This window comes from Solea senegalensis, linkage group LG1 (assembly GCF_019176455.1).
Source record: "Solea senegalensis isolate Sse05_10M linkage group LG1, IFAPA_SoseM_1, whole genome shotgun sequence".
Taxonomy (NCBI): Eukaryota; Metazoa; Chordata; class Actinopteri; order Pleuronectiformes; family Soleidae; genus Solea; species Solea senegalensis.
Genome location: NC_058021.1, coordinates 1,139,956 through 1,160,772, shown reverse-complemented (window position 1 = coordinate 1,160,772; position 20,817 = coordinate 1,139,956). Strand labels below are relative to the sequence as shown.

General features: G+C 42.7%; 1 protein-coding gene and 1 non-coding gene across 3 annotated transcripts in view; both read left to right on the top strand.

Annotated features, from left to right (window-relative positions):
- LOC122779572 overlaps positions 1–4,032 on the top strand; it is a 57,293-nt gene extending 53,261 nt beyond the window's left edge. For both annotated transcript variants that reach the window (XM_044042057.1, XM_044042065.1), the window contains one exon: positions 3,428–4,032. In XM_044042057.1, the coding sequence (XP_043897992.1) occupies positions 3,428–3,672 (245 nt within the window). In that variant the 3' untranslated portion in view covers positions 3,673–4,032. The remainder of the gene's footprint in view (positions 1–3,427) is intronic.
- On the top strand, positions 2,529–2,600 carry trnae-cuc. Its single transcript has one exon. It is a non-coding gene; the product is annotated as a tRNA-Glu (tRNA).
- Positions 4,033–20,817: the final 16,785 nt, after the last annotated feature.

Sequence of the window (20,817 nt, the reverse complement as noted above, 5' to 3'; positions counted from 1 at the left end):
GTCATTGAAGCTGTTTTTATTCAAAAGGTGACACTGATGGATATGATTCTCAGTGTGTGACAGAAGAACAACAAAGGACAAACACATGAGAGGGTCTAAGAATATATTTAATAAGAATGAGATCATTAAATCAGTGTCAGTTATTCTCAAACTCATCAAAACAATTCTGTGGCTCAAAAAAAACAAACTTCAGTCACAGTCCTGACAAAGTCCGTAGAATCAGAATGACTGTGTGCGTTATTGTGCGCATGCGATAAGCTCAGCCGACGACCAAGTGCAGAGATTCTCAATGTGTGAATAAATAACGTGCTTTTATTTTGAAGTTTGTGTTGGAGATCCTCCATCTACAGATCTGTGCAGAAAACCTGTATGTTAAGGTAGTTGTTGCCAGTGCTTGAGCAACAATGAACCTGTGAGACCTGTAAACTGAACAAGTGAACCCAGTAGGAGCTCTCTCTCTCTCTCTGAGCTGTCCTGTGATTGGTCCAAGCCTCCTGTGACTATAGATGTAGTTGTGAGGCTGGAGACAGGAGGAGGAGCAGTGTTGTCCTCTCTGAGATCACTATATTATACATTTGTATATTTTATTATAGGACATCCCAGTGTTTTATCTTGTTCTGTTTTCTCCTGTGATCTTGTTTACAGCGAGACAATTGTTCTTATTTTCTTCTTCTTCTTTATTTTTAGTGATAAGCAATGTTAGATCATGTCTTATCTGTTGTGGGATAGCGAGAAACTAAAAATGTGACTTTATATTATATATTATTATACCTGACCTGGCCTTTTGCCCTATGCAGGATTGGCACCAGCAACCCTCATGTGGAGGATAAAGGTGGATTATTATACATATATATTATTCTAAAAAGTAATAAATGAAATATTGCTCAAAAACACACACACAAAATCCTGCCTGCTGTATATTTAAACGTCATTTTCACTCTTTCAAAACAAAACATTGCAACCTTAAATATTAGTATTAATGTAATATACAGTGACATAGGCTGAGGTCACTGTTGCTGTTCTGAGCCCTCACTCATGGATGTAGCTGCCAGATTTCTCCTCCATATGGTTCTTACAACACATCAGTGTGTGAACACATGAACACATGAACACACTGATAACTCGGCAAAGAATCAGCTCCTGGTTAGGTTTCTTGCTTAAGGACACTCAGTCTTAGGAGATTGAAGTGGGAAGCTTCTGATCATTAGAAAATGGCCACAGCATCACACATGATGATCATGTCCTACAGCGCCCCCGTGAGGGCAGAAGCTGCATTGTCCACAGCTCTAATGATGGCAGTGACAGTGAAGTAATGTTGTTGTGCTACATTTAAGCAGATGCTGTTATCTGCCCTCCTCGCTTTAAATACACCTCTTCCTTCCACCTCCATTTTATTGTCTGTTCTTTAATAGCTGAGTCTTTGTGTTCTCTCACTGCGTCTGTCTCTCCCTGTCTCCGTGGTGATTTGTCGCCACGGAGACAGTGGCAACAGCTGTCGGTGCAGTGGCTCAGGGTGACGCCTATGATGAGGTGTGACAACGAGTGTATTTTTAGCTTCTTACCTCAGGTAGCTAAAAGCAGTGAGATGAGACACTTCAGAGGATGTTTGTGGAATATGAGGAAAACAAAGACACATCACACAGGCTGCTGGTTGAATATCTTTGATATTTGAATCATTTTCAAGAATCTGTCAGTTTTTATTTCATTTCCACCACAAGCAACATAAAATAAAACATAAGACGACATCAAAAACACTGTTGTCGGTTCACATGTTGTGTTCATGTACGCAGTGATGGGAACGATCTCCATAAAGATCACTGGTAGGGTGACACTGTGGTAGCAGTTCTTTATATACACTGCAAAGATAGATTTTTAAGAAAGTAAATGTGTCTTAATCAGATAATAACAAGCTAAAACAATGGAATTCTAAATGTGGTGTGGACTGTTGGCCCTCAAACGTCACGGCTGTGTTGTCAGAACATCACCTGTGCTCTCTCGTCTCCTCTGTGACTGGCAGCGGTGATGCGTTCACTGACGCTTGTAAATTGGACTTGGGCTCATAATTACAGTGAATAGATCGGGTCAGACTGGGCTGTTGTTTTTGGGCCAGGTAACTGTCTTCTAGTACTTCTTGAATATTTTCTTGACTTGTTGCAGCATCAGTGTTTTCCCTAAAAGAAAAAAATATCAAAACAAAATAGTTCCAATATATAAAATGAGTTGTTAGTGAATTGTTACCCAGTAAACTCTGTATATAGGAAACAATTTTAGTTTTGAATATGCCAATGCTGTTTATAAGTTTTTAAGTAAAGTTATGTGAAGTTTAAGTTACGTTACAATAAGTAATGAGTGTATTTTGTGTCTGTGGTCAAATTAAAACTTTTCAATCCGAGTGTATGAACAAACAAAAAAAGAACTCATTATGATATTTGTTGTATCACACTGTCACCATTTTGCCTTGATGTCACATCCAGGTTGACAGAATCTAAGGAAAATGGCAGCTATGGTCGTAGAGTTAAACCACCAGCTCCCTGGTGGTCTAGTGGTTAGGATTCGGCGCTCTCACCGCCACAGCCCGGGTTCGATTCCCGGTCGGGGAACTTGGCTTTACTCATAACACTGATGCCCTGTACAAGAGGGGCCAGTGAGGTCCTTTGGTGTGTGCAGGGCACTACTGAGGACCTTCTATGACTCTGTGGCATCTAGTGTCTTTAATGTGGTGGTCTGCTGGTGCTGTGGAAGCTCAGAGAGGGACAGGAAGAGACTTAACAAAGTGGTCAGAAGAGCTGGCTCAGTCCTGCACTGTTCTCTGGACTCCATCGAGGAGGTGGGTGAGAGGAGGAGGATGTTGTCTCACCCACCTCCTCGATGGACACGACACTGTGGGAGTCTTAAGCAACTCCTTCAGCCACAGACTGCTGCAAAGAAAGGTGTAAGTCAGACTGTACAATAATCAACTGTGTTCAACTACCAATAAACAGTAGCATAAGTCACTTTTGTAAATATAATCCATATTTCTTTTACAGTATTTACTTACCTCTACATATCTAAATGCATAGTGTTAATTGATGTAAATTGCATATTTTATTTTATTTTATTTTATTTTATTTTAATATTTGTTTCTTTATGTAACCAAGCCATTCTGTTCTGTCCTTTGTAAAATGCACAAGTGAATTTCCCCGTTGTGGGATCAATAAAGTACAATCTAATCTAATCTAATCTTGTATGTAAGTAGCAGTGATGGGCATATACTTTACATACCAAGCAACAACAAGTCATATTAAGTTTTTGTGTCCTTTACACTGGTACTCACAATGTTTGTTTATAGATTTACAGCAGTCGTCAGACCACAGTCACCGTTTCAGGGTAAATAATGGTTTCTAATATTTATCTCCTGTGCTTGTCTCTCCCTGTCCTCCTGTCCCAGCGGTGGTCATTCCTGATGGAGCATCAGAGAAGGCAGCGCTCGGAGACGAGCTGGGAAGTGAAGACGATCTGCTGTATGAAGACTTTCGCAGTTCTGGACATCGTTTTGGACACCCAGGAGGAGGGGGAGGGGAGCAGCTGGCCATCAATGAGGTAGGCAGAATGGACATGTTGTTTCTACCACTCAGTGAGGAACTTCACCATGAGTTTGGTAAGAAGCATTATGATTGTTCCAGACAATACTGATGTATATATCGGCCCGATATTAGCCTATTATTATGATATCGGTTCATATCAGTATCGGTTTATCTGCCAATAATCAAAACCCGATATAATAATGCCTGGATTTTCCATAAATATGCGAGTAAATGCTTGGAATTCATTCGGGCACGCTTGAGTTGCAGTAAGCAGTAATGACAAGAGGACACTCAGTAGAACTTTTATTTTGACAGTCACAGCGTTGCACAAGACACCACTTCCAGTGAATACCCAGAGAGTCATTAACTGCATGAACACTCGTAACTCATGGTGCAAACACAAAACCTTGGGAAAGCCGTGTCTCCCAGAATGCATTTCACCGGAACAGAGAAAATAAATAAATATAAACCTGAAATAAATAGCTGTATTTATTCCCCGCCTTTCACCCTATGTCAGGTGGGATTGGCATCAATGCCACCCATGACTCTCATGTAGAATATGAGTGAGTGAGTGAGTGAGTGAATGAGGACATGATATGGTTAGGATCAAATGACATACAGTGATAACATTATAACACAGTCTGCAGTGTTAGGATTGTAGTTTCGAGTCATGTGCCATTTCAGTCATGTGCTCACAGTTCTCTTAGCCTTTAAGGACAGGGTAACATCTGAGGTTGCTAGAATATTTGGTTGTCATGGATACCTGTCTCAGATATGTGTCATGTTGTTGCTGAGGTTGCATGCAGACATGACTGGAAAGGAGTTTCATAGTCAGAATTCTCTGTCGCCAAAAAGGTGAAAATGCTAATGCACATATTAATCTGTCACATCAGGTATTAATCTGAATTTACGCAGCTACTGTCTTCTGCCATATCTCATAGCATTTAGTCTAAGTTCATAGTGACAGTTTGTCCACCAATTGAAAACGATATCCAGGCAACATTTTCTTCTTCTCTCTCACTACTATGAACAGAATCAGGTCTTTGCCGCCACCCTGTGGCTCAGTCGTGACTTTTATCCCACTGGCTCTCAAATGATCCAGCCTTGGCACCAACATCCTTTCATTATGCAACACATTTTTTGAAGCATTCAAGTTTACAAAAATATTGCAGTAATACACACTGCCTTATTTCATATGTCGGCACTCATTGCACACACTGTGTATTTGTCTCTCTTCTATAGGAGAAAACCCATATTTAATGTAGTAGGTATCATATTTTCGTTTTGCTGTGTTCACAAAAGCTCAAATGTGCACTAACCCCTGAGAAGACAGACACTGTTGTCATGACAATGATGGCTACAAGCAGTTACCATACCAGAGACTTCACACTGGAAAGTGTGTTCTTTAGAGTAAAAGAATGCTTTTTTTACACAAACATCTGTGACCCACTTATTTTCACACAGCAACACACTTTTGCTTCTCTTAGAAAAATGTGTTTCATGCGAGTTCAGTTCATGAACATGGAAATTTACATTTTCCATATATTTTCCTTAGAAAGTGGGAACAAGGTTCAATGAAAAAAAAAGTTCATGTTCTATTGAAGCAGACATGAAGCTATTGATTGAGATCATTAACTCCTCAGGAAAATATTAACTGATTTAAAAACAAGTGGAGTTGCCCCCTGGTGGCCAACTGGAAAAATTGGCTACATCCATGTCTTATATGTACTTCATGGCAATACTTTAGTATGTCGTCGAAAATGTGACAAAAAAGTCATAGGTGATTATGTCGTCCAAAATGTGACAAAAAAGTCATAGCAGAGTATGTTGTCCAAAATGTGACAAAAAAGTCATACTTTAGTATGTCGTCCAAAATATGAAAAAAAGTCAAAGGTTAGTATGTCGTCCATAATATCACAAAAGAAGTTGGGGTGGCTTTAGCTCACTAGGTAGAGCTGCCGTCCCCTGTTGAATTTACAATCCAAAAAAAAGTCATAGGTTAGTATGTCGTCCAAAATGTGACAAAAAAGTTGTACTTTAGTATGTCGTCCAAAATGTGTCAAAAAAGTCATACTTTACTATGTGGTCCAAAATGTGCCAAAATAGTCATACTTTACAATGTCGTCCAAAATGTGACAAAAAAGTCAAACTTTACTATGTCGTACAAAATTTGACGAAAAAGTCATAGTATAGTATGTCATCCAAAATGTGACAAAAAGTCATACTTTACTATGTCGTCCAAATTGTGACAAAAAAGTCGTTCTTAAGTATGTTGTCCAAAATGTGTCAAAAAAGTCATACTGTCGACAAAAAAGTCATACTATAGTATGTCTCCAAAATGTGACAAAAAGTCATACTTTAGTATGTCGTCATAATAGTATGTAAAATCAAAAAGTCATACAAAACAAAAAAGTCATAGTTAGTCCAAATGTGACAAAAAAGTCATACTTTAGTATGTCGTCCAAATTTTGACAAAAAAGTCATAGGTTAGTATGTTCCAAAATGTGACAAAAAGTCATTAGTATGTCGCCAAAATGTGACAAAAAGTCATAGGTTAGTATGTCGTCCAAAATTTGACAAAAAAGTCATACTTTAGTATGTCGTCCAAAATTTGACAAAAAAGTCATAGGTTAGTGTCCAGATTTCTGCTGGCTGGTCTTCCCAGCTCAATGCTCCCTTCTGGAAAGGGTGACCAGAACAAGTACGGCGGGCACAACTCGACTGTCTTTCTGAAGGTTTATTCCACATACACAGTTAAGCAGACGTCAGTTTGCAGTTAGACAACATCTTGTTAGGTAGAAGTTAGTTAGACAGTTAGACAGTTAGTCAGGTTATAAAACCGACAAGTCGTACAGGTTCTGATGATAGATAGATTTACGAAGCTGTATACGAAGGCAATATATAACAAAACATGGCTTTGACAATGCACCTTAAAGGCTCTTTAAAGGCAACGGTGCTTTGATACCAATTACAACAATGAACAAATAAATAGAATGAAAGACAAATAGCTTTGCCTGCTAGAAAGTTCTACACCTCCCACTTGGCCTACTGATTCCTAAATCCAAGTAGACCACAACAACTACAAATTTTGCCTTTCAAAGTGGGTACATAAAGCTACATTGCTGAGTACGAACGCACAATACAAATGAATGACAGATACAAATGACAAATAAAGGTTTCACTGTCCATGAACATGTTGTCCTTGATGACACAGTGGCGCCCTTTACCGAAACACACCACCAGCCTCTTGTAGAGGGTGGTGGAGGGGGGGTCTTGATCCTTGTTCCGAAACACACCATCATGTGGTGGGGAATCTATTTCTGTTCCTCCACTGGTAACAGAACCACCAGCCTCCTGACATCTCTGTGAAGGATGGTGGTGGAGGGACAGTTCTCTTTCTCTTTGCCTTTCCCTCTTTGTCCACTGGAAACCGGACAACTTTGGCACGTTCTCACTTTAACATCTCGAACTACGCCTTTCACATCAGGATGGGCCTCCACAACTCGACCGAGCCTAAACTGGCCTCTCAGTGCATTCTGGTCAGCCAACCACACTAAGTCTCCCACTGTGACATTCCTCGCGGGTGCGTGCCATTTCTGTCGAACGAAGAGGCCCGGGCCCGCCAGCTGGCACCACCGCTTCCAGAACTTGTCGACCTCGATCTGGACCGCTCTTAGGCGTGCAACGGGGTAAGTCAGGTATTCAAACCCTCGAGAGTCCCCACTAGGCCCAGCACGGCCAAGCAGAAGTGAGTTGGGAGTGATGACTCCTACAGTCTTGTCTTGTACCTGGACTCTTGCGCCGATTGGTCTTTCGTTTGACAGATTAGCTGCCAGGTAGAGGAGAGTCTGGAACTCCAGTGCTGTCAGGTGACTTTCCACCCCGATGTTGCTCAACGCTCTCTTGAGTGTACGAACTGCTGCTTCAGCTGCTCCGTTTCGATGGGGAGAGTCTGCTGGGTGAAACACCCACGACCAATCGGTTCCAGCGGCGGTTGCTTTCTTTTGGACTTGATCCTTGTCGATGTTATTCAGGAATTTGTAGAGCTCCTTTAAAGCTGGCTTGGCGCCCACAAAGTTGGTCCCTTGATCCGACCAAAATTTTCTCGGGTGGCCCCTGAGAGCTGTGAAGCGCTGGTACGCCTTTAGGAAGCCATCCGTTGACAGGTCTTCCACGATGTCAGCATGCAGCGCCCTGGAAGCCATACAACTGAATACTACTCCCCAGACTTTCATCTTTGTTCTTCGCTTTACAGTGTCTCTAACAACGTAGGGGCCAAAAAGATCCAGTGCTGTTAGCTCAAACGGTGCAGCTGGTTCAGATCGTTCACGAGGGAGCTCACTCATCTGTTGCTTGCACAACCTTGCCTTTGTCTTTCGACAGTGCACGCAGGAGTCGATGATGTTTCTTGCAATTCTTGGCCCCTGTACCACCCACGCTTTGGACCTCACCCGGAGGAGTGTGCCAGCGACGCCTTCGTGGTTGGCTTCATGGGCTTCCCGTGTGAGGAGGGTGCTGATCCAGGCCTTATACGGGATCAGGGGTACTCCGGGGTCTCCCCAGGTGATGGCTTGGACTCTGCCGTAGCACCGCAGGAGCCTCGAAGCTTCGTCCTTGCTGACAACGAGTCTGTCTAGTGTCGTTGTGGGGAATGCGACCTCCGTTTGGGTGGCCAGGCACAGGTCGTGGAACGCAGCCTCGAGTTCCTTCACTGACAGTACCACCCCCCACTTTGCTGGGATAGGGGCTTTCCCTATACAAGCTAACCACATCTTCACCGCCCTTCTGGTATAGCCGACTACCCTACAGAGCTTGGCTAGAGATCTTCTCTACTCCATCTAGGATTTTACTTAAGTGCTGTGAGTCATTGTGGGACGCGAGAAGATCATCAACATAAGCGTCCTCTTCGATGACTCGCCTCTCCTCCACCATGTCGGTGAATTGGGGTAACTTCGCAGTCTCCCGCATGGCCACTTGTGCGATGCACCCAGCAGGTTTGTCTCCCATGTTCACTCTTACAACGGCGTAATCTTCGATTTCATCAGAAGGAGAGTCTCTCCACAGGAATCGGTGTACATGGACTTCTTGTTCCTCCAGCCACACCGAATTGTACATCTTGGTGATGTCGCCAATGGCGGCGTGTCTACCTTCCCTAAACCGGAGGAGGACTGCTCTGATGGGATTGAGTACGTCTGGACCTTTGAGCAAAATACTATTTAAGCTCACTCCTCGGAACTCTTGGCTACCATTCCAAACGAGGCGCACTGGTGTAGTTACAGAGTGAGGGTTTGGTGCGATTAGGTGACTCACCCACCACACAGCGCCTTTCCAGCTGTCCATCACAGCTTTGGTAAGCTTAACCGCGGCTCCTCTTTTCACCATCTCGTGAATCTGCTTTGTGTAGGCTTCTTTCCAAAGAGGATCTCTTGTTAATTGCTTCTCAGTCCTCAGGAACGTTGCTTCTACGGCCTTCCTGTTGTTTGGGAGGGATGCTGGGTTTTCCTTCCAGGGATACTTTGCGTCCCAGTGCGGCTGGTCACTGTGGGTGTCACTCTCTTTAAAGGTTAAGCCTGCCTTTATCACTTCAAGTTCCCTTTCGTCAGCAAGAGTCATCTCCTTCCCTCCTGGTGGGCACTTTCCACAACGGCACCCTCCACAGGCAGGGTTGCAGGCAGCGCCAATGCTATCCCATCTTAGCCATTCGAGGATCTCTTTGTTGCACATAGCCGTCCTTAAGTACTGTTCGGTCGCCTTTACTTTTTCAAAAAGGCGAGGATGCCTACCGCACACAGTTTTGCCCAGAGGACCGTCCCACAACACCAAATTACCGATCTCTTGCAATTTATTCGGGGCTAGGGAGCATTCTCCAGCGCCGATTAGTAGATCGATGCTTTCTGGGCGAGTCAGCTCCCCTGGTTTAATACCCGAGAAGAACTTCTCTAAGTGCTTTGAAGTTACTACGTGACCCACTCTTGCAATGGTGTCTAGCCCATAGCAGGTCAGTTGGCGAAGCCTCAAAGTCTTTTGCGGGGTCCAGACCTTTATTGTTACTAGATACCTTTTTGTTTGTATTATTTCTTTGAATGTCTTTACTCCATGCAAGGCAATTAGGACAGGTTCGCCAGTTAGTCCGAGTTTCACAGCAGTTTGGTGTGTTATGTAATTCGTGTCTGAGGCGAGGTCGAGCATAGCTCCAATACTGTCTCCCCTTTTGGTCGTGACGAACATAAGCATCATGAGGACAGGGCGTTTTGGCTTGACTTTATGCTTCTCCAGTAGGGTTCTGTCGGAACACACTGTCATTGTCACCTTATTTGTGTAGGCTTTGCGCACCCTTTCTAACTGGTCAGGTGATAATCCTATTTGGGCGAGCTCCGCCTCTCGTTCCGCTGTAGAACTGCGAGGTCTCTCCGACTTTGCAGTGGCCTTTGGGCAGAGAAGGTAGTGGTGGTACGCCGGGCCGTCCTTACACCTCACATTTTTACAGAGGAACCTTGCAGTGCAGAGATCGTCTGCTTTGTGGTTATCTAGGCATTTTTTGCATGATTTTGCTTTTTCTACGAGGACCTTTCTTTCTGACAGGGAGGCTTTCCTAAACGTTGCACAGCGGAAGGGTTCATGCTCTCCCTCACTGCATAAGGCGCAAAGTTTCTGCTTGTCCTCTCCGGTACAGGTTATGACTTTAGCTGCAGTTGCTCTAGTGAACGCCGTCCTCTCTCTCTTGCAATCAGCTGACTTCTCACGGTAATTGGGTCTTTCAGAAGCACGGGTGGGGCGTGGCTTGCCGGGTTCACTGGACAAGCGTGCCAGTCTTCTAAGTATCGTCTTTTCGTTCTGCAAGAACAGTAGAAGCCTCTTGACACGATTCCCAGGGAGAGCATTTCGCTGGGCGATGCACTCTTCTTTGAGCCACTGAGTTTGCATACTTTTAGGGAGTCTACCCTCCAATTGCCCCATCACTAAGGGATTGTTCATAGCTTCTTCCCACCCTAGGTCTGTTAGATCTGATACTGCATTCTCCAAATCTGAGACCATCTCTAGTGTCTCCCTAGGGTGAGGATCTTTCACGAGTGGTTTGGAATGTAATTCCAATAAAATGTCTTCTACTGTGGCACTTATATCACCGTAGCAGCTCTCCAGTTCTTTGAAGACGTCGCTTACATCTTTGCAACGATACAATCGGAGGTCCTTCTTTACGGGCTCACTTATGCTTTCTAGCAGGTGAAGCCTCCTAATCTCTTGTGATCCTGAGGGGTCCGCATGAGCCTGGAGCTTCGCCCATTCAGCCTTCCAGCGCCAATAATCTCTACTCTCTCCGGAGAATCTGGGTAAGGTTATGGGTGTGAATTTTATTTGGGGAAGGGAACTGTTCATACCAGTGCTAACATTTACTGTGCTCCCTTCTGCCATGCTGGTGTTAGCGGGAGCAGTACGCAGCTTTAGTGGTCGTGGCGTACTAGTGAAGGTTGGAGGCTGAGCGAAACTGACAGTAGGTTGTTGTGGCCATTGAGGGGACTGATGAGGGGGGTTGGTGCTACATTCAGTTTCCATGGCACCTTCTCTGATTGCCGAGTGGGAATGGATAGGAACCAGTGGTGTGGTGTAAGTGTACTCACTTCCTCTGTCTTCCTCTTCACTTCTCCCACTGCTGTCTTCCTCATTGCGTCCGTATGCTAGCGGGGTCATTGTTTTTATCTCACCGCGACATGCCCACTTATCCATCAGTTCCTCCTTTTTAATTTCCAGTGTTAAAAGGAGTCTCCACTGTTCTTTCCCGTATGGCCGATAGTCTTTCCAGACATGCACAGCGTCTCTGAGTTCGTGGAGTTCTTGATCCAGTCCCTTCCTTCTGGCCTCTTGTTGACACCACTGCAGTGCACTTTTTCTTCCGAGTACCTCGGCCTGGTCGAAAGCTGAATTGAACCGTGCCACGAGGGTGCTTATATCCGGCTCGGCATCCTTGAACCACAGCATTTCCATAGTCTCACGGTACCTTTGCACAATACCGTCCCTCGTTGCTAGGGCATTGCTCAGTTCACAGTTATCGTCCGTCCGATCTATTTGTTCCAATTCTTCAATATATTCATTGCTGGCATCGACGAAAACACCATAATCACTCTTCAATCCTGTCACCTCTTTCGACAGTTCATCGAGGTGGCCAGCGTTAACTTTGAGGCGATTAAAACGTGTTGTCAAGTTCCGCTGCGCATTTAATAGTCTCCGCTGTAGGCTTTCCAGATCTGGCTTGTTGTCTGCCATTTTACACGGCTGTGTTGGCTCCTCTGTTCCAGCTTCTCCTCTGTGAGGCTCTTCGCCCAGAAGAGCTCTGAATTCCAAGTGCACAACCTTATTCACGGCTGCGTTGGCTCTTCTGTTCCAGCTATTCGCCCAGAAGAGCTTTGTATTCCTTGTGCAATCTTCACAGCCTTCTTCACGGCTGCGGCACTTCCTTTAATCCTTCAACGGCTCCGTTAGCTCTTTGCTCCGGCTCCTCCGTTTAGTGATTCATGGCTGCTTCACCAGCACTCCGGTCCTGGTACTTCGCGATTGCCGTCCTCCGCTCGGCAGTCCGTATTCCACAGATACGGCGCCGACAACGGTTTTATAACTGTCCAGATTTCTGCTGGCTGGTCTTCCCAGCTCAATGCTCCCTTCTGGAAAGGGTGACCAGAACAAGTACGGCGGGCACAACTCGACTGTCTTTCTGAAGGTTTATTCCACATACACAGTTAAGCAGACGTCAGTTTGCAGTTAGACAACATCTTGTTAGGTAGAAGTTAGTTAGACAGTTAGACAGTTAGTCAGGTTATAAAACCGACAAGTCGTACAGGTTCTGATGATAGATAGATTTACGAAGCTGTATACGAAGGCAATATATAACAAAACATGGCTTTGACAATGCACCTTAAAGGCTCTTTAAAGGCAACGGTGCTTTGATACCAATTACAACAATGAACAAATAAATAGAATGAAAGACAAATAGCTTTGCCTGCTAGAAAGTTCTACAGTTAGTATGTCGTCCAAAATTTGACAAAAAAGTCATTGGTTAGTATGTCGTCCAAAATGTGTCAAAAAAGTCATAGGTTAGTATGTCGCCCAAAATGTGACAAAAAAGTCATAGGTTAGTATGTCGCCCAAAATGTGACAAAAAGTCATAGGTTAGTATGTAGTCCAAAATTTGACAAAAAAGTCATAGGTTAGTATGTCGTCCAAAATTTGACAAAAAGTCATTTAGGTCCAAATTTGACAAAAAGTCATTGGTTAGTATGTCGTCCAAAATGTGTCAAAAAGTCATACTATAGTATGTCGTCCAAAATGTGACAAAAAGTCATAGGTTAGTATGTCGTCCAAAATGTGACAAAAAAGTCATTGGTTAGTATGTCGTCAAAATGTGACAAAAAGTCATAGGTTAGTATGTCAAAATGTGACAAAAAAGTCATAGGTTAGTATGTCGTCCAAAATGTGTCAAAAAAGTCATTGGTTAGTATGTCGTCCATAATATCACAAAAGAAGTCAGGCTATGTCGGGGTGGCTTTAGCTCACTTGGTAGAGCTGCCGTCCCCTGTTGAACTTGCAATCCTCATCCTGGTTCAAATCCCTTATCAGACGGTACTGTTGTTCCCACTTCCTGACTCTTTGCACTATACTATTTATAAAAGGCATTAAAAGCCCAGGTTAGTATGTTGTTCAAAATGTGACAAAAAAGTCATAGGTTAGTATGTCGTCCAAAATGTGACAAAAAAGTCATACTTAAGTATGTCGTCCAAATTTTGACAAAAAAGTCATACTTTAGTATGTCGACCAAAATGTGACAAAAAGTCATACTTCAGTATGTCTTAAAAATTTTGACAAAAAAGTGATGCTTTAGTATGTCTTAAAAATTTTGACAAAAAAGTCATAGTTCAGTATGGCTTCCAAATTTTGACAAAAAAGTCATACTTTAGTATGTCGTCCAAAATGTGACAAAAGTCATAGTTTAGTATAATGGGTCCAAAAATTTGACAAAAAGTGCTTAGTTAGTGTAATGAGTCAGCATTTGAAAAAAAGTCAGAGAGGTTAGTATGTGGTCCAAAATTTGACAAAAAAGTCATACTTTAGTATGTCGTCCAAATTTTGACAAAAAAGTCATACTTTAGTATGTCGTCCAAAATTTGACAAAAAAGTTATACTTTAGTATTTTGTCCAAACTTCGTCAAAAAAGTCATACTTTATTATGTTGTCCAAAATTTGACAAAAAAGTCATACTTTAGTATGTCGTCAAAAGTTTGACAAAAAAGTCATACTTTAGTATGTCGTCACGCTGCGTTTGTGTGTGTATCTGCGTCATTACCTCGTTTATGAAACCCTAAAGTTTCAGAACAAACAGTTCAGCCACTGCTGAGAAAATAGTGTTGCATTGTTGCTCTGGGCTCTGCCAAGCGGATCTGCACTTCCCGAAGCTGATGATGTCATCAGAAATCCTCACCACTCCTCTCACCACCGTAGCTCCTCCTGGTGCAGGCACTACTCCGGGCCCATCCGGTTGCGTAAATTCAACCGCAGAAGAAGAACTACTCTCGTTGTAGCTGCTGAGCATATCGGTTGAGAACATGGCTTCGAAAAAAAGATCAGTTTGCTCTGTTCTGTGTTGTAGTAAACAAGGAAAGACGCTCCACAAGCTCCCCACCAACGAGCAAACAAAAGCTCAGTGGATATTGTTCATTTTTGATGGGAATGCCCCTGCTACATTTCCCAAAATTCTCCATGTATGTGGCAACCACTTCACAGAGGATTGTTACACAAACTTCGCGCAATACAAAGCAGGGCACAGCACCACACTTCGCCTCAAAGAAGGAGCAGTGCCTACAATACATGCTGGATTACCTGCAGCACAAGTAAGTATTTCAAACAGTAATACTTTCTTTGTGTGCTCGTTCTGCCGTTTAGCATTAGCGATAGCCGGCTACTTGCTAAGCTACACGCGTTCGCTCGTGTTTCAATTGTGTGTATGTGTCTCTCCTATGCCGGTAAACACGGCTGTATTGTGGGTGACTATCCGGGGAGCACGTAGGTATGGAGGCTAATCACTATATGAGTTTTTCGGGAACCCTACACCGATAAACACGGCTGTATTTTGGGTGACTATCCGGGGAGCACAGAGCTAAGCAGGCTAAACGCTGTAGAAGTTTGGGACCGTGTTCGCTCGTTTCAATTGCGTGTATGTGTCTCTCCATGCCGGTAAACAGGGCTGTATTGTGGGTGACTATCCGGGGAGCAAAGAGCTAAGCAGGCTAATCGCTGTAGAAGTTTGGGACCGTGTTCGCTCGTTCCAGTTGCGTGTATGTGTCTCTCCATGCCGGTAAATAAGGCTATATTGTGGGTGACTATCCGGGGAGCTAAGAGCTAAGCAGACTAATCGCTGTAGAAGTTTGGGACCGTGTTCGCTCGTTTCAATTGCGTGTATGTGTCTCTCCATGCCGGTAAACAGGGCTGTATTGTGGGTGACTATCCGGGGAGCAAAAAAGAGCTAAGCAGGCTAATCGCTGTAGAAGTTTGGGACCGTGTTCGCTCGTTCCAGTTGCGTGTATGTGTCTCTCCATGCCGGTAAATAAGGCTATATTGTGGGTGACTATCCGGGGAGCAAAGAGCTAAGCAGACTAATCGCTGTAGAAGTTTGGGACCGTGTTCGCTCGTTTCAATTGCGTGCATGTGTCTCTCTCACTTGTAAACACAACGTTATTCATGCGGTGTAGGAAACGTGTGTTTATGTTAAAGTAGGGAAAAAGTTATAGTCGAATTGGGGCAGTTTCAGGAAAGGTAATGAAGTAGAATCTAGTCTTTTTAGCATGATCTGTATTATTGTTTTAACCTTTACTATTTTCCATACCAGGATCGTTTTATCCACACGGGCACACAAACAGAAGCTCCAAGTGTGAGAACATGTGCCACTCAAATGTCAATTGGGACCTTGAAAACACACGTGCACTGCCAAAGTAAGTAGAAGTAAGTAGTAAGTAAGTTGAAAATTTCATAAGAACCAAATTAGTAAAGAGCATGAAATGTTCACACATTGTATCTACTCCATAGGGACCCAGACACCAGTGTTGTCACATGAGACTGCTGGCACACAAACCACACTGCCTGAGTACATGTTTTCATCCACACCTATAAAGGGGCCAGGGTTTGGACCACAAAAAAGAGCATGTGTTGAGTCAGAGGAGGAAGAGGGATTCACCTCACCAGAGTCACAAGTCGACCCAAATGACTCAACCTTTACTCCTGGCGGATCCCTAACAACACACGATTCAACAATGTCGTAAGTACTGTACAAGTTCACTAGGCTTGTCACTTCAGATCAAAGAAGTGAGGCTAAATGCTTTTTGTCTTGTTACATTTGTAGGACTGAAAGTGCTGTATACATGGATAAAAAATACATTGTATTTGAGTCCTGCCTGAGGGAGCTTTTTGACACATGTCCAGTGTGCAAGAGAAAATGCGGCAGCAACAGAAGGGCACGTATGTTGCATTTCATCAAATGTGTCCAAAATGCAACTACTCCAGGAAGTGGCAAAGTCAGCTCATGATGAATAACACCCCAGTTGGCAATGTACAGTTATCTGCTGCTACATATTTCACTGGTGCATCCTTCATCCAGCTGGAAAAGGTAATACTATTAATGTTTTTGTCAAAATCATATGACACTTTCAACCAATAGACAATTACTAAACACTGTTTGTATTATTGTTATGTTAGCTATGCCGCGCCTTGCAGCTCCAGATTACTCATTATGACACCTTCCGGAAACATGCAAGGAAATACCTGGAACCTGCAATCGTCCACAAGTGGAAGAGTGACCAGCAGGTCCTTTTCTCCACATTGAAACCGGGGGGGAAAGTTCAAGTTGCAGGAGACATGCGTGCAGATTCACCAGGTAATGAAAAAAATCAGACCACCATCAAAATCATAAATACCAATTGTAAACATAAAAAAATCAATCACTAGTTTTTTTTCAAAAAATGAATTCATATTGTTCTGTTTACTTCAGGGCACTCTGTCTCATTGATCGGAATCTTTATATTTACATAGGTTGTACCTTACATCCATGCATCACAACGAAAATTCCAGCCGTGAGCAGGCAACAACCGCTTTAGGCCAAGCTGTCTACAGAGTGTCGTATCCGAAGGCCAAGAAGGGAGAACCCACCGCGAAGCCGGTCAAAACAGACCCCACGTACAGTAAGTCACTAAAAATTTTTATTTACATTGAATAAAGCGTTATACAAAAACAGACAAATACTGACATTTCTTTTGGCTTTTTTTCCCTTTCTTATTAACTTAAATTAACACCTAACACAGCAAATAACACATTTAAATTGAAATAGCTGAAAATGTAATGACACAGTAAAGAAATTACTGTCTGAATGTAATGTCATGGTTCTCTGTTACATTTTAAAGACTATGTGGCTGAATTGATGAGGCTGGTGTTCGAGGAGGTGATGGAGGACCCAGAGTCTTTCGCAGAGGACATGAGGAAGATCGCCATCCCAGAGACCCTGTCAGCCCAGTATGACAGGCCCTTAAAGGAGGAAGTCATTGCCTCACACGTGACCCACTTCAGTCAAGGGGTGGGCGGAAGCCAACATATTGTCCAGCCAGATCAGGAAACTCCTGGCGTATCCGGCACACAACACACGACGGGATGACAACTCGTACACGTCGTCCCAAATATCCCCAGCACCAGCTGACAAAGCTGCGGTATGCTAAATGCCGGTAGCGACTGAAAAGTAGATAGAAATGTAAAAATTAAATGCTGCTCTTGCACTGAGCACATTTTGTGTAAAAAGTATTTATTAAACATTTCAAAGACACAATTCTTTTATCACTTATGTGTGTTATGATTTAAACATGCCTCTTATTTGTATGTTACATACATACTCGTGTATTGTTCTTCCCCGCAAAGGCCCATAGTCTGCACGGTAGATGTTGTTCATGTTCTGCAGTGTGTATGGGTTCAAACAGTTAGGCTCCAGGCCTGGATGGTAGGTCATGCATGTTGGTGTGTCCGGAAGCTCATTCATTCTTCGGATAACCTAAAAAGGGGCAGAACAATACTGTTACAGTAATGGCATAGAGTAATTAGGTGAAAATAGCTGGATCACTCAAAAGTGATGGATTATTACTGTAAAAAGGTAAGTACAATCATAGTTACAAACAGGATTAGAGAAAATGGAGCTACATTGTAGTGCACTGGTCTAATTACAGGATTGAAAATAGTCAAATTTGTACTACATTGCTTTAAAAAAAATCTAAACTAACATTTACTAATCCATTTTTTTACAACACTAATTTAGTTATTGTTTATGGGCAAAATAATACCTTAAGTGTTTCTTTACAGCAGACGTTCTGCCCTTCTGTGGGCATCGTCATGCAGTTCCCACAAGTGCACCTTCCAGAGATACAGTATTGTGTATGAAAAGTACAGTAACACATTTCATAGATTCAAGAGTTCTATTCATCAGTTACTCATATTACGTACAGGGGAACAAAACTACTTTCATTACAGTCCCACCATATATCTACACAAAATGTTAAAATTAGCGTTTCACCAAACAGTAAGTGATAAATTCTAAATAGAAAACAAAAAGACATGTACAGGTACTGCTGAAGCTTATACTGAGAAAAAATGGTGGGGGGAGGGGCGGGTTATCAAGCCTCAACCAGTGTCTCTCTCATACTGTATTGGAAATATACACAGAGAAAACATATTACCATTCTGAGGCGTCCTGCAGCAGTCTTTGTTGTGGAGGTGTTTCACTTGCGACAGTATCTTCTGTCTCTGGGTCAGACTCCGGGTAAAATGTGTAAGGGATTACGGCGCGGGGTCGTAACACAGCCATTTAACAATGTTTTGATAATGACGAGCAGAGCATCCATCGTGCCAGAGGGGGAGCTGCGTATCTGAGAACTGACGTGCTAAATACGTCACTTCCAGGTACCTAGCCAATCACAGGACAGTGGGAAAGCTCTCGTTGGCTGGCCAATCACAACACAGTCCACGTTCTGGGGGTGTGGTTTTGGTCTGAAACAGCGCGGCTGACGAGAGCGTCAGTGAGGAGATATTTTGATCGGCTCGTTTGCAGCGATTAGAAGGTTTTTAATCATGAAAACAAGTTAATATATGTAAGTAGACCTCCATAACTAACATATATGTGAGATACAAGCATTCGATGTCACCTTTAAGCATAAATGGAGTCGTGTAGAAGTTTCCAGAGAAGAATGATGCTGGCAGCGAGTGTGAGCAGATGTAGGCCAACGGAGCATCACTGCTGAGCTCAACTCTCCCAGAGGAGCCAGTTATTCACAGAGAGAGAGAGAGAAAGGACGTACGTGGAATACTGAGACATGTTGTGCTGTGATTTCTGTCTTTATTTTCTGGAGCCTGCAGCACATTCACTAGTGTCTGCTAGTGCAGTTTAGACGTGACGCTGATGTTTACAGGCTTCTTTCTAACGAGTTCTCTAAAGTAACACAATGTAAGAGTTGTTTAACTGAACATTTAGTGAAGACATGAGAACGTGATGGACCTTTGACTGGTTCATGAATGAAATGCTGTGGTTTCTTCAGCCATTCATGAATCCATCGGTCTTACCATCTAATCTTACTCTGCCAATATGCACATTATTCTCACCAGATTTTATAATCCTAATCTGCAGTGCATCTACTATGGATGCATGATATTCCACATGCTGTATTAAGTATTATATTTATATTTGTTTATTTAGTCTTAATGTAATGAAATGAACATAATATAGTGTAGAAGTTTATTCAGCTACAGTCATATTGATGATATTAGATAATACATGTTAAAGGCTATATGATGTGATAATAACACGTTCTCTAGTTTGACTGGCTGGGTTTCTCTAACAGGGTCACACCTGGGTTCACGACCCGGTCCAACAAGGTCCTGTCTGCACGGAGTTTGCATGTTCTCCTCATGTGTGTGTGGGTTTAATCCTCCCACAGTCCAAAAACATGCACCATGGATGGATTAGGTCAATTGGACACTCTAAATGAACTGCAGGTGCGAGTGTGAGAGTGGGTGGTTGTCCCCGCCTGTCGTCCTACAGTATGTCAGCACTCCCATGTCCCTTATGTGGACGTCAAAGCGGGAGAAGACGGAAGGATTTCTTCAATAATTCTCATTGTTATGTAATAATGTCATGTAATGTAATCAGTCAGTCAGTCAATAAATTCAACTTTATCCAAACATGTGCATAAAGTGGGGATATTAACAGACATGGATAGAAAGTTAGAAAACATTTAGCCAAGAGATGAAATGTGTCTGTGAGGATTTCACTGATATGTTCATGAAGAACATATTTGCAGCACATGTTGTGTTGTGTGTTGTTGTTGTGTGTTGTTGTTGTTGTTGTTAGCCTGGAACAGTTCACAGACATCAGATGTCGCTTTCTTCTCATTGTTTCATGTAAATCATCTTCAACAGTTTCCAGATTTGATTTCATCAAACGTTTGATATTCCACTGAAACACGAGAGTCACAAGTATTTGGGCAGCTTGACTCCACAGCGAAGCTCCGTGACTGTCGCTCATCAGAACTAAACGCCGGCAAAAACCCACTGGAACCTGCTTTCCATTTTTAGACATTGATTATTCAAAGTGCTCTGTGTCTTCCTGTCATTTCTGTAATCGCTGTTGTTTTAACAAAGAATGTTCATTTTACTGATTATATCTCTCACTTGGTGCCCTCAGTAAAGAACATTTTTGATTCTTAGAGATTTTTAGAGCTGCAACTCACGATTATTTTCATATTCAATAATCTGTCGATTATTCTCTGGATTAATCGAACAATCGTTTGGTCCATAAATATCATTATTATTTCTCATGCAGAGAAGAAGAAGAAGGTGTTTACTGTGCACTTTAAATGTCACAGCTCCTGCAAACTGAATAATAACAATAATCATCTTTACTGTCCACAGTGGAAATAATATGATACATTTAATAAGGTCAATATGAGCATTATTTTGTTTCATAATTACAGATTCATAAAGTTACTGCATTTTGTATGAAAGACTTGTTGTAAATGTTGGCGCTGCAGCTCTGTAGCATCTGCCCAGAATTCTTTAAATCTGTTTAACCTGCTTTTAACCTGCATAAATACGTCCCTACGTCATTTTACTGTTGCTGTTTTTGTTCTTTGATTCCATTCATAATACAAGCTTTTCTAAAATCCCCTAAAAAGCAGATCTGATATGAAAA